Source organism: Carassius carassius, chromosome 33 (assembly GCF_963082965.1).
Source record: "Carassius carassius chromosome 33, fCarCar2.1, whole genome shotgun sequence".
In the NCBI taxonomy this organism is placed as follows: domain Eukaryota; kingdom Metazoa; phylum Chordata; class Actinopteri; order Cypriniformes; family Cyprinidae; genus Carassius; species Carassius carassius.
In genome coordinates, this window is record NC_081787.1 from 14,857,366 (window position 1) to 14,870,926 (window position 13,561).

General features: G+C 36.4%; 1 protein-coding gene across 1 annotated transcript in view; it reads right to left on the reverse strand.

Moving 5' to 3' along the window:
• Positions 1-13,561, reverse strand: part of LOC132114131 (A disintegrin and metalloproteinase with thrombospondin motifs 2-like) — a 160,700-nt gene that overhangs the window by 86,905 nt on the left and 60,234 nt on the right. The window contains exon 3 of the mRNA XM_059522258.1: positions 12,154-12,325. Coding sequence (XP_059378241.1) covers positions 12,154-12,325 — 172 coding nt within the window. The remainder of the gene's footprint in view (positions 1-12,153; positions 12,326-13,561) is intronic.

Below are 13,561 nucleotides of genomic sequence, written 5' to 3' on the forward strand. Positions count from 1 at the left end.
AAATGATCTCTCCTCAAATGCCACCGGGGAGCACTGTGAATGCTAATCACAACACATTAATGAATTCTAATAGGCCAGAGGTGTCATTTGGGTATTCAATTACCCCCAGACTATCTCTAATTAAGGGCATGTGAACATCTATTAAAGTAGCCATGTTCCCGGCAACTCTGGAGTGGAACTTTAATGAACAACATGACATATGTATCACAGACCGAAATGCAGAAGTATGGACAGCTAAAAAAGGGCTCAAAACAAAAACTGTCAAAACATGTTGAGAATCATATCAGTAATGGTTTTAAACCAGGCTGGTGGAAAAAGTCTTTAAAGAAACATGTCGCCATGTGGCTAATTCTGAGAAGTTGCTAATCATAACCCAATTCGCCTACAATTATCATGGTAACTTTGTTCACAATCCCCCATAAAAAAAAAAAGCCTGAGACATTTTGTATTGTTACGCTCAATTATTTTCCATTTATTAGTAAAAAAAAAAAAGAACAAAAAGTGCACCAATAAAATGCAGATGATTCTATAAATGATTATCAAAAGGCAAAAACAATTACATATATTGTATTCCTGTGATTCTGTACTACAGCACATAATTCACAATTAATCACATGTAAGCAATAGTTGGCCTAATGGTTAGAGAGTCGGACTCCCAATCGAAAGGTTGTGAGTTCGAGTCCCAGGCTTGCAGGAATTGTGGGTGGGGGGAGTGCATGTATAGTTCTCTCTCCACCTTAAATACCACGACTTAGGTGCCCTTGAGCAAGGCATCGAACCCCCAACTGCTCCCCGGGCGCCGCAGCATAAATGGCTGCCCACTGCTCCGGGTGTGTGCTCACAGTGTGTGTGTGTGTGTTCACTGCTCTGTGTGTGTGCATTTTGGATGGGTTAAATGCAGAGCACAAATTCTGAGTATGGGTCACCATACTTGGCTGAATGTCACTTTCACTTTCACTTAGAAAATCTCCAAATGAGGAATTTTAAACTTCTCAAATAGTTTTTCTGTTATACAAGAAAATCACACAATGAAAGATTATTTCTACTGTAAAATATTAATATTAATATGGTTACAAAATTGTTAAGAGATATATATGCCATCATACCAACATTTCCAAATGTTTTGTATTTTCCCTTTTTTTAAAACCAACAGCTAATTCCAGGAACTACATTTTATACCATTAATGATCACAATTTAAAATGTATGCACACTTTGCTAATTTTTAGATAACAGAGTCCTTATTATGAAGCTTACATACAGATCGGTAAATTTACGGAGCCCCGCACATGACACGCAGGAAAAAAGATAGGGCTAAATCGTGTAAATGATTTACTAATTCGTTCCCTCAGTTTACTAAAACGTGCACACGATTACTATAGCATTCCCTCGATTTACTATTGCGTTCACTCGATTTATAAATTGTGCGCAAGATTTACTAATTCGTTCCCTCAATTTGCTAAATCGAGTGAACGCAATAGTAAATCGAGGGAACGCAATAGTAATCATGTGCACGTATTTGTAAATTGAGGGAACGAATTAGTAAAACATGTGTACAATTTATTTATTTTTTTCTTGCATGTCATGTGCTGGGCTCTGTAGTAAATGACATTATCATATTATGTTTTATATAATTAATTAACTAAATCCTATTTTAATTAAACTGACAGCACTAGTGTCTATATGTGCATTCATGTGTACTTCTTACAGACAGCATGAATGGAATCACTAGTTTCGTAATGTATATCCTAAATGCTCAGGCGGATATACACCCTGCTATTTCCCTCAATGCCCCCCTCTGAGTAATGATAGTGTGTGTGGCACTGAGAGTGATGGCTCAATAACAGACCTACAGAGAACGGCACTCTGAAGTGAATCACTCTCACATGAAACAGTCTTAAGAATTATCTCAAGCATCTGACAGCGCATGGCTCCCGAGCAACAGTTATTTTGAGTGCAGTGCAGGTTATTCTGGTTTATACGGTGATAAACTGCCCAAGAATATGCTTTGTTGTAGCTTAAACTGTGAGGATGGGAAAACTAAATGCTAATATTGTGTAGGGCAATAAAGAGAGAGAAAGCAAAATAGTTCAGCATACATATGTTATGCCAAGTACCTTCTGGAAAGAAAGCAGGCATATCAAACTGCGACAGGGAACTTTAAAAAAAATCATTGTACAATACTGGCTGCTTGTATTTAAAAACAACCCCGTTTAATCCTGCCAATAACATGCCTTTTGGTATTCAGATAGCATCTAATATCATCATATTATACATGTTTATATTTCTTAAACGTTATTTTATATAGGATTTTAGCAGCATAAATTTAACAGGTACACACTATACACTGCAACAACTCAGCGCTCAAGCTGCAAAAGGAATAAAGCACTTTGTTTTGATAATCGATATGTCCCCTTTCCAGATGTTACAAATGAACGGAAACATAAATGTAAGCAAGAGACAGAAAAACAGAAAAGAATACACAAAGAGAGAGTGTGTGAGGAAATTATAGAGTTCCAGGGAAGGAAGTGTTCATACAACCAGCTGCTTCTTCTAGTGTTCAAGTCCATTGGGTCTATCTCTGGGAATACTGGGTGTGTTATTATTTTGAAATATTAGGCCTTTCAGAACAGATGTTCTGGAGTCAAGATTCCATAAAAAGACCACTAATACTGTCTTTGGTGCTGCCCTGTAATCTGTCCAGTTCAAACAAATCCAGTGAACTACTTAAAGAACATACAGATGGAAATGGAAAGACTGAAATAATTATAAAGGTGTAGCTATGAATACCGGCTGAGCACCTGTGGAGAAAGGGAGAAAACCAATACCGGAAAATGTATGGACCACAAAATGAAACATATATATATATATATATATATATATATATATATATATATATATATATATGTGTGTGTGTGTGTGTGTGTGTGTGTTACATACAGTTACAATAACTTTTATGCATAGTGATTCATCAAAAATTCTCCTTTTGTGTTTCAGTATTCTTTCTGGGTAAAGACTGATCGAGTTCTAGTCTGGGTGTAGCTATACAGAAACATTCAAAAGCCTCTGCTTGATGGTCCAACCCAAAAAAAAAATTGTATATATATGTTCGCAGTTCAAAGGCCATATGGTTGTCCTCACAGTTCCTGTTTGTGACCGATGAAATTTAACACCTCTGCTGAACTGAAAATGTATGCATTTGTTAGTCCCTACAGATAAGAGGGAGACAGGGACAAACCAAGAATGAAGACTCATGCATTCAACAGTTGCATGAGAGCTGATGTTGAAAACCACATTTTGCACATCTGTACGGTGGCCGAGACAGCTCAACACGCTGCAACTTAAGAAAACACATGCAAATTGAAAAAATATCAGCAAATGAAGAAAACATCTTTATCAGTTTGACAACACAAGTGTTGCAAATCATCACAACACATGCATATAGCGAAACGCGCTGCAAATCCTTCACAACACATGCATATAGCGAAACGTGCTGCAAATCCTTCACAACACATGCATATAGCGAAACGCACTGCAAATCCTTCACAACACATGCATATAGCGAAACGCACTGCAAATCCTTCACAACACATGCATACAGCGAAACGCGCTGCAAATCCTTCACAACACATGCATATAGCGAAAAACTCTGCAAATCCTCACAGGATTTTAATAAATTGCACCCTTAATAACAATATTCCAACATCTATTTGGCTATTTGCCAAATATCATTATCTTATTTTTAAAATCCTTTAAAATCCTGCAAATCCTTCACAACACATGCATATAGCGAAACGCGCTGCAAATCCTTCACAACACATGCATATAGCGAAACGCGCTGCAAATCATCACAACACATGCATTAACGAAATGAGCTGAAAATCCTCACAGCCCGTTTCGTTATATGCATGTGTTGTGATGATTTGCAGCTCGTTTCGTTATATGCAAGTGTTGTGAGGATTTGTAGCGCGTTTCGCTATATGCATGTGTTGTGATGATTTGCAGCACGTTTCGTTATATGCATGTGTTGTGATGATTTGCAGCTCGTTTCGTTATATGCAAGTGTTGTGAGGATTTGCAGCGCGTTTCGCTATATGCATGTGTTGTGATGATTTGCAGCACGTTTCGTTATATGCATGTGTTGTGATGATTTGCAACACTTGTATTGTCAAACTGATGAAGATGTTTTCTTCACTTGCTGATGTTTTTTCAATTTGCATGTGTTTTCTTAAGTTGCAGGGTGTTGAGCTCTGTCAACCACCGTAACATTCCAAACTTGTATGACTTTTTTTACAGAGCACAGAAGCAGAAATTCTGAAGAATGAAACCATGTGATAGTTTGCAAATAGGAAAATGTTTTGTGAAAGAACAGGCCTGACCAAAAGAGCCTTACACACATACTGTAATCTCAAGAAGTGCCATCCTACTTATTGAGGATCTGCTTTCTCTCTGACTTCCAGTGAGTTTTGCAGGATGCCATCTGTGCATGTGTGACAGTCTACAACTATTAACTGATTGAGACAGATAACATTTAAACTGGTTGTGTGATTGTGCGAATGTGTGACCATTCCAACCTAAGCATTTCCTCTACACTCCATTCAATGGGTCATATGACGCAAATCAAGTTTTCCTTTTTTCTTTGGAGTGTTACAAGCTGTTCATGAATAGATAATATCCCTAAAGTTGACTAAAGTCTCAAACCCAAAGAGATATTCTTTATAAAAGTTGACTTGTCCACACCCTCTTAAACAGACTCATACAAACACACCACATGTCTACGTCACGATAAGAGAATATTTGCATAATTCTGCCCAAATACTCATGCGAATAAAGAAGGTGTAACATTATTGTTACACACAGTATGACAAGGGGCGTAATATTTCCGTCACGGATGAGGCATTCGGCCAATCACAATACACAGGATAGCTGGCCAATCAGAGCATACCTTGCTTTTCAGGCCGATGAGCTTTGTAAAAACGACACGTTTCAGAAAGGAGGGGCATAGAGGAGAAACAATGATGTACAATATGTGTTTTTTAACCTTAAACTGCATTAGCAGATTTCATTACACCAAATGCACAAAATAATGTTCTTTTTAGCAACATCATATGACCCCTTTAATGCATATATTAATACAGCAAATTCTGCCACAACACATTTTTAAAACAATCAGTGCATACAGAGTAAAAATTATGGACAGTACTGACCTCTCAGTGACCCATTGGGTAATACTCAAACCAAAAAATGAAACAGGATTTATTATTTTATTTTTTTAGTTTACTTTCCTCACTTCTGCCCATTATACAGTATGTGCGATTCTCCAAAGACATGATGTAATGGGCCTGGACAGTCACTGTGTAGGATAGTGATGGGATTTATGGCTCTTTGAGGGGATCCGGATCTTCGAGATCCGTTCCTTTCAAAGAGCCGTTCAAAAGAACGGCTCTTTTGGCTCTTTTTTGAATATTTAGTCAGTTTTAAGAAGCCAGCTTGGGGGCATCTCAGTTTATCCTGGAAATAATTACTGGGAGGAAAAATGAGGTGAGATTTGTAGTCAAATAACTAAAACTCAGATATCACACACCAATATCTGAGTTTGAATTATTCTGAAATATTGATTATTACCTCGTTTGTCATGTGTGGACTATATTCCATAGGGTTGCACAAATCCCTCTGCTTAGACAGTGACATCACTATTTTGGATTTACCTTTAGTACAAAGTGTGTGTGTGTGTGTAAAGCTACGTTGACTTATGTTATTCATACAATACCTACTCAAATAAACATCAAAAACAAAGCCGGCTGCAATGAATTTCTGTGCAAAACAGCTTTTAGCTACTACAAACACTTTCACACAAGAACATTGTTATCACACAAGAACATTTTGATAGAAAACAAAAAATATTTAAAGTAGATAAAAAGAATAAATATAGTTAGATAGTAGAATAAATAAAATGGAAATGTCTACATACTACATACTATTACTACTGTAAACTTTGCAAATAGGACATCAGCCCCTTCAAGTCAATGAACAATAACAAAGTGGGCTGCAATGAACATGCACAACTAATAACTAATAACATAACGCTATAAAGGGTTGGCCTGCGCTGGGTGCGCCCCTCCCCCTATAACTGTTCTGTCTCGCGGAGGAGCTCATTTGTGTGCATCTGTGTGAAACACGCATAGGAAAAAAGAACGACAGAAAGAACGGCTCCCCTCCAGCCGCGACTCGGCTCCCATCGTTCATGTTTATGAGCCGTTCAAAAGAATCGGTTCGTTCGCGAACGTCACAACTCTAGTGTAGGATGCTGCACTCTAGAACCAGGATTAAATGGCTCCTTATTTGGCCTGCAGCTTTGCAGCTTTGCAGCAGGAGATTTGGTGTAGTGGTTATGACTCTGGACTGGTAACTGGAAGGTTGCTGGTTCAATTCTGGATGGGATCTGGAGGGATCAAATTATTCTGGAGGGATCATTCCAGTAATGATCTAATGGTGACTTAGTAAGGTGACATCACCTGAAGGTTATGGAAAAATGTTCTGCTGGGCCTGTTTTGTGGCGATGCATAATAATAAATAAAAAAAAAATTAATATATTTACTGCATTTTTTTCTTTACTGTTTTAAAAATAAGATAATGATATTTGGCAAATAGCCAAATAGATGTTGGAATATTGTTATTAAGGGTGCAATTTATTAAAATCCTGTGAGAAATTCAAAACATTCTTTGTTCTTCCCCTTTTTTGCAATGGAAATAGTGATATGGAAATTATTTTTACATAATAAAATAGCATAAGCAACAATAAACACCACTTGCCAAATATGACACATGAAATTCAGTGAGTCACTATTTTATCCTGTTCATGTGGGTGGTGCACATCATCTCAGAGGGGATTTGCCAATATGGACAGAATAACAATGTGACAATTAAGTGCTACTACACTAATTTGTTGGATGCTTCACTTGCAACCTATTTTTCCAGACAAAATCAACAAAACATGACAGAAAAACAGACACTGTGTTAAATTAAACCCACATGACAGCTGTCTACTTCTGGTCTACCAAATGAACCATCTATCAGTGACCCAAACCGAGTTCAACTATTATTCAGGCAAACTGGATTTGGTTGAAGAACATCCTGAGGGTGAGGCAGCAGTCGAAGCAGGTGAGGCATTGTAGGATGTGCCTCATGGGGGTCCATCTGTCTGTGCATGTCTCAGTCCACTGACCAAAAAAAATATTCTCTTGATAAAGAGGAGAACCGAAGGGACATGAAATCCACATAGACTCAGATATTTGGAAACAAAGTCCCTCTATTAGAGTTGGATGATTTAGCTGAAAACGTTACAATATTTTCAACTTTAGGCAAAAATATATGTATGCATATTGAATATTGTCTTAAAGTAAATAAAGAAAAAAAAGAAGAAGAAGATAATTCATAACAATACACTATTTAAAAATCTGGAATATTCTACCATCTGAATTAAGACAAACTTTGAGCATTTCCATTTGAAAAAGCATTTTCATTCATAAGATATATATATATAGGCTATCGGCCCCCCTGCTTTCCAATCTATCGGCATCAGCATCGGCTTTCAAAAAAAACAATATCGGTCGACCACTAGTCAAAATTAACTTGACAATAATGCATTAACTGTTAAAATAGTGACATTAAAGCAGGCTCTATTTGACGCTACGAATCACCCGTAGTTCAAGTCAGGGTTACCAGATCTGCAGTTTTGCTCTACACCAAACATTATTTGTAGCGCACATCCCATCCAGTAATCAAGGAGAGCTGTGTGCTTTCTTAATTCTGATAAGAAACAAACTTATCAAGCTTATCAAGCTTTCAAATTCTGTACATTTTATCACGAAATCCAAACAATGAATGCCATTTTGACACTTTTAAATGAAAATCGTGACAGATCGCTGTAGGACCTCAGTTCAAGCAGCAGCACTCAGTGAGTCTCTTCCACTTGAGTTATAGCGCAAAATAAACATGAATGAACATCAGAAGGTACAGTATGTTGAAAGATACAGTATAACTTAGCAAAATGTATTATGTCTTATGTAATCGCTCAATCATTGTTTCAACTGTGGAAAGATGCCAATAAAACAGTATGTCATTTAATGAAGCATTTACCTCAGCAAAGTTCTCCAGTATTCACAGTTCATTAGTTAGCTTTAAAACAACACTAAAGTGGAGCTTTTTCACTTATAATTATATATGTATGTTTGAATACATCTTGCAAGAAGACGGGTATTTATAAAGACTATATGCAAATGAGTTGTACATTCTTATTTGTGTGTAATTATTTTATCTGGTAATAAATATCAGTTGAATAGAATATATCTGTTGTTAATTTTAACCTTTAATATTATATTAATGTGCCAAATGATGGGGCTCCCAGTGTAGTTAACAGTATTGGTTAGGAGAGTTTTTTTTTTTTTTTTACTGATTATGATTTTCTCAGCCAAATCCATATTGCAGACATCATTCTGAATAATCCGTATTGGCAGCAAAATTCAGTATCGGTGCATCAAATAAATAAACCTAAATATGCTTTCTGTGGTAACATCTAATGAACTGTTTTTCATTAAGTTAATGAATTGGTTTTGATTTAATTAAAAATAAATATGTTTATGTAAAACCAATTTTATTCTTATAGAAAATAGAAAAGTGATTTACACTATTTAAATCCGTTGCACAGGATTTTAATAATATCTATGAAATTAGGGTTCCTTGGCCTCCCCTTCTGTACTAAAACATTATCATCATTAAAAAAAATGCAGTACCATGCAAAACTGATATAAAGACATTTTTTTTAAACGAAATCATCTCAATATTCACAGTGTTGCATAATTTTATAGAATTAGCAAAATCATTATGAACATATGGTAAATTCTTAATAAGTCACCCAGTTCTCGTTGCAATAAATCACCATGAAATAAAAGTTTCAGGAACTCTCACTTTGATTTATGATCTACATAACACTCATGTTCAACAAATTATACTATGGTGGACATTAAATTGTAACAATGTAGTAGACAACAACCATTAAGCTGATATTGTATAGCACTTGGTATGAAATCTGGGAAGGTGAAATGCAGCATAGCAGGAACACAACTCAGTTATGTTGTCTTTGCATCACATGACAGTCTGGCCATGAAAAACTATTTCACAGCAGAGTGCAGCACGACCACCTCCCAAGCGTTGCTTCCCACGCCATCCAGACTCACCCTAGTGCTTCATAGGCACACACTGCAGCTCACCAAGCAACAGAGAGATTTCTTTGTACATGTGTACAGAGATACATGTATTAAATGCATATACAACAGGGTGTGTGGCTCAGTATGGACAACATTATCATAACAGGGTGTTACACAGAAAGAAAACATGCAAACACATACACACACCATAACACTCCAGAAGTGGAATCAGCTGAGAAGCAGGTGTCAATGACAAAGCATTAACACCAGTCTACACTTTGCTAAGATCTGTCTCCTTCCAGATCCTTCTGTGATGCACTCATATGGAAACTCATTTTTCCTCCCCACAGATGCTTTTATTCCTTTATTATTGGCGGCTCTGGTGTCAGGAGCGAGCGCTCAGAATAGACCTTCATAAACTGTCCCACTTTATAGAAACAGACACCAGTTTCACAAGTTCACCTAGCAGATGATCAAAACTATGTGTATTTGGCGTGCTGCCCAGGAAGAGGGCTCTGAGCTCAGCATCGGCCTGAATGCTGAGCACTCCCCCGGAATGGGTCGACGGTGAGGAGTCGGAGTGGTGGAGGGATGCTAAAAGACTAGAGAGAATGTAGGTAAGGCTGCTATGATTATTTATAGTGGTTCTATATCGTGGTGGTTGGATAGATGGTGTTGTTATTGATAGTGAATTGGCTGTGTTGATTGTCTTCACGTGCTCCTTCCGAAATTTGTTAATAAAACATTAAATTGTTGGCTACTCTCACAGGAAACAGTCCTCATCCTCCATAAAATGCTTTGCACACATATTTGGGTTGAACTGTTCCAGAACAGTGTTGTAAATACTGCTTATCCACTGATTTCTAGTTGTGTCCTCTTCTGGAAGGCCAAATAAAGTAGTTTCGCTTTCACAATGAAAAACACAGCTTCTCCAGGACATGGCAAGCGCAAGAATAAAAGTTACACAATCTTTTTTTGCGTGAACATTTGGGCGACATTATACAAATCTTCCCACACAGTGACATATACATTTAGGGGCATGATAGAATGAGCAGTTTTGCACCAAGAGCTTGTGACACTCCAAAGAGAAAGGAAAGCTTGAAATTGCATCATTTGACCCCTTTAACATAAACAACTTTTTTTTTTTTAATAATGTTTTAGTAAGTGTTCGAAGCAACATAAATGCTTTAGAGGTACTTTTCATTGTTAGTTTATGTTATCTAATGTAGTTAACTAATGTTAATAAATGGAACATCACCATATATTGTTTCCAAAAACTACTAAAACACGGTTATGATATAAAATCATGGAATATAAAAGTATGTTGATAAAAATTAAATCTGTATTATTTTTTCACACACACACACACACACACACACACAAAACATCTTAACAGCGCAAAATATAATGCCATTATTTAAAAAAACATTCAGTCAAAGGTTTTTTAAAGAACCATCTATTTCTTACCTTTGTATAATCTGAAGATCAAGATTCTTCAGATGTTAAAGGTTCTTTTTGGAACCATTTAGACAAAAAGGATCTTCTATGGCATTGTGAAGCACCTTTATTTTTAAGAGTGTATGCGTTATTTAAATAAAGGTACAAATATTTGTTTCCTATAAATAGCCAGGAAATTAGGACCATACATTTATTTATTTTCATTTTAATTATTGAAAATGTGTTATCTGCCTCTCTATTCATTTCATAACCAATATTATTTATCTGTCCCTTTTCATTTTAATGTTTTTAGTGAACAGCTACTGTAGATGGTTTGTTAGGAAGACAAACCAATTATTAACTGCATAATTGTTTATTTGCATGTGCAACAGTTATTTTTTTCCCCATATGGCTGCCACTCCTCTGACAAGAAATGGAACCAAATGTTGTTATTGTAGGTTTTTCTTTTTTCTTTTTTTTTAAATCTTACTAAAACTTGCTGGCTGTGCATGCTGTTTTCTGCCTGAAATGGTTAGACTACTTGGTAACTACCGTTACCACTTGCAATTAGTTTTTTTTCATTAAACATAAACCTTAAAACAAAAACAACATTTTAAAGTGCCAATAGTCAGTTTCAGAGGGCTTTACACAACAGATGTACTGACATGCTGCATGGTTTTGAATGATTTTCTACCTCCTGAATTAGTACATGACCAAATGTTGCTAACAACATCTCAACAGCTGCTTGGCAGAGCAGAATGTCACTTGTAAACATTTAATCGACAGCATGTTTAAATGCTCAAAATCTACCTAAAACTCAAATTTTCCATTAAGAACATAACAGGAAGGAAATGTTTAGCTCTGAAAGTTTGTGCTAATAGTACATCAAGCCTTTTATCTGAAAAAAAATATTCACTGTCATTATTAGGGATCATCACATATCACAATAAACAGGTTAAAATCTCATATCATATCCAGTTGTGTTTCATGTACTGTATATTGGATAACTATTATGGTAACTATTCAAAACTATTCTGTCCGTCTCATAAACGATTTCACAACCCAAATTTCTGTTCAATTACATGACTCACAATTACAACACCCTCTTTCTTCAACATGGCACTTCATTACAAACAATATAACGCATGATGTTGGATTTAGCTGGGCAGCCAGTGGATGAAGATCCAAACTGTTAAACCCAAGCTGACCAGAGGCCTCCTATGACTCTTTGGGTTAACAATGCTTGTCCATCACATGAACCATTAGTTATAACAACACTGACAGTAAATGTCAGTGCAATTATTTTGCAAACACTCGTCAAAACTGCTAGATGCAAAATGATTGAATGGATGAATGCTTTATAATCTAAATGCTTTAGAAATGCTAAAATATTAGACAGCACAACAATGGTACAACTACAAAACACAAGAAGGATTTAATGTTTTCTTTACACGTTGGGGAATTGGTTAGCATGTTGGTTAGCATACTGAACAACTGCTGAACAGGACTAACCTTTGGAGTGGAATTCTGCAGCTAGTGGGCTAACAGGAGGCTTCTTCACGGCAGCAGAACGGTACACAATGTGAGAACGGCCACTGTCCTCTTCCTCCTGCTCAATCACATGATGTCCCGTTTCCACTGGCTCAATGAAAAACTCCTCCTCTCCAGTTCTGATCATCCCTGCCTGTGAGAAGAAAAAAATAGATCAATACAATGTGCCAAACTTATACAAACATTACAATGCCATAACACATTGTAAATAAAGATATTCTTCAAACTTATAATTTATGTACTCCAGACATCTTGTGATAAACTGAGTGACACAAACACATGAGCCACTATTAGTGGTGACTGTCTTGTTCCAAAGTATAAGACCTCTTTTGGCCATTAAACAATTGACTTAAACAATGGTTAAAAACCAAATAACAGTGCTCACATGAATAGTTCTTCATACCAGATTACTATTGCTATACTGTCTGATTATGTTGTCTTTATATTAAAGCTTATTTATGTAAATAATTCTAAATGTATTGTCCCTTCTTTTTTTTCTTTTGTTGTAATGTTATGGTATTTTTTTCACTATTTCTTTGTTAGTACCATTATTAATACTTTTTATTGTTAACATTGTTACTATTATTTATTATTATTAGCATTGTTTACCAATGAAATCTTTAGGCCTCTCTGTGTGTTCAATCTTGATTCTAGAAAATGTTTACACCACAATTTCCATTTTTAGCACCTTTTTATTCCTGATACGGGCCCCTGCACAATGCGGAACCCTCCTCTGGGCAAACTTTAACACATAGCACTGAAATCCTCTTTCTAGTTTTCAGACTCTAAAAGGTTTAGTGTACTTTTAGGCCCTGTTTCACCTGCTCTGAGACACATTACTCCCACCGATATGCTCCTTAAGTCAGTCAAATCTCAGTTTTATTTCCACACCTGATTTAGGATGTTTTTTTAACACCAGCTGCATCTTAAACACATGGACGTTTATAACAGGAGTGGCTCTGAATCAGCTGTGGCACATGTGAGACAGAAAGTGGATTTCAGAAGCACCCCAGAGAGTGATACGCCACAATGATTCCCAGATGAGACAGATCATCTGTCTCTTCTCATGGCTGGAGTACCATTTCAGATGTGCATTGTGTAAATCACTGTGTGACTCTACAGGTTAGTAGCCATGGGTTCGGCTGATGCATTGCAAACAGCTGTCATTAAAATATTAGCCCATTAAAGCCCAGATTTTTCCCACAAATGTGCCTTCTTTCATATGAACATACTGTGTAATGCTGCAATTCTTATTATTTTTTACATAAATACAACAACTTTAGAGACCAGTGGGCAAATATCTTCTAAAAACTTTAGTGTTTCTCATTTATTGGTCTAGGCTGGAGTTACCCTGCACTGCGTTCAGATG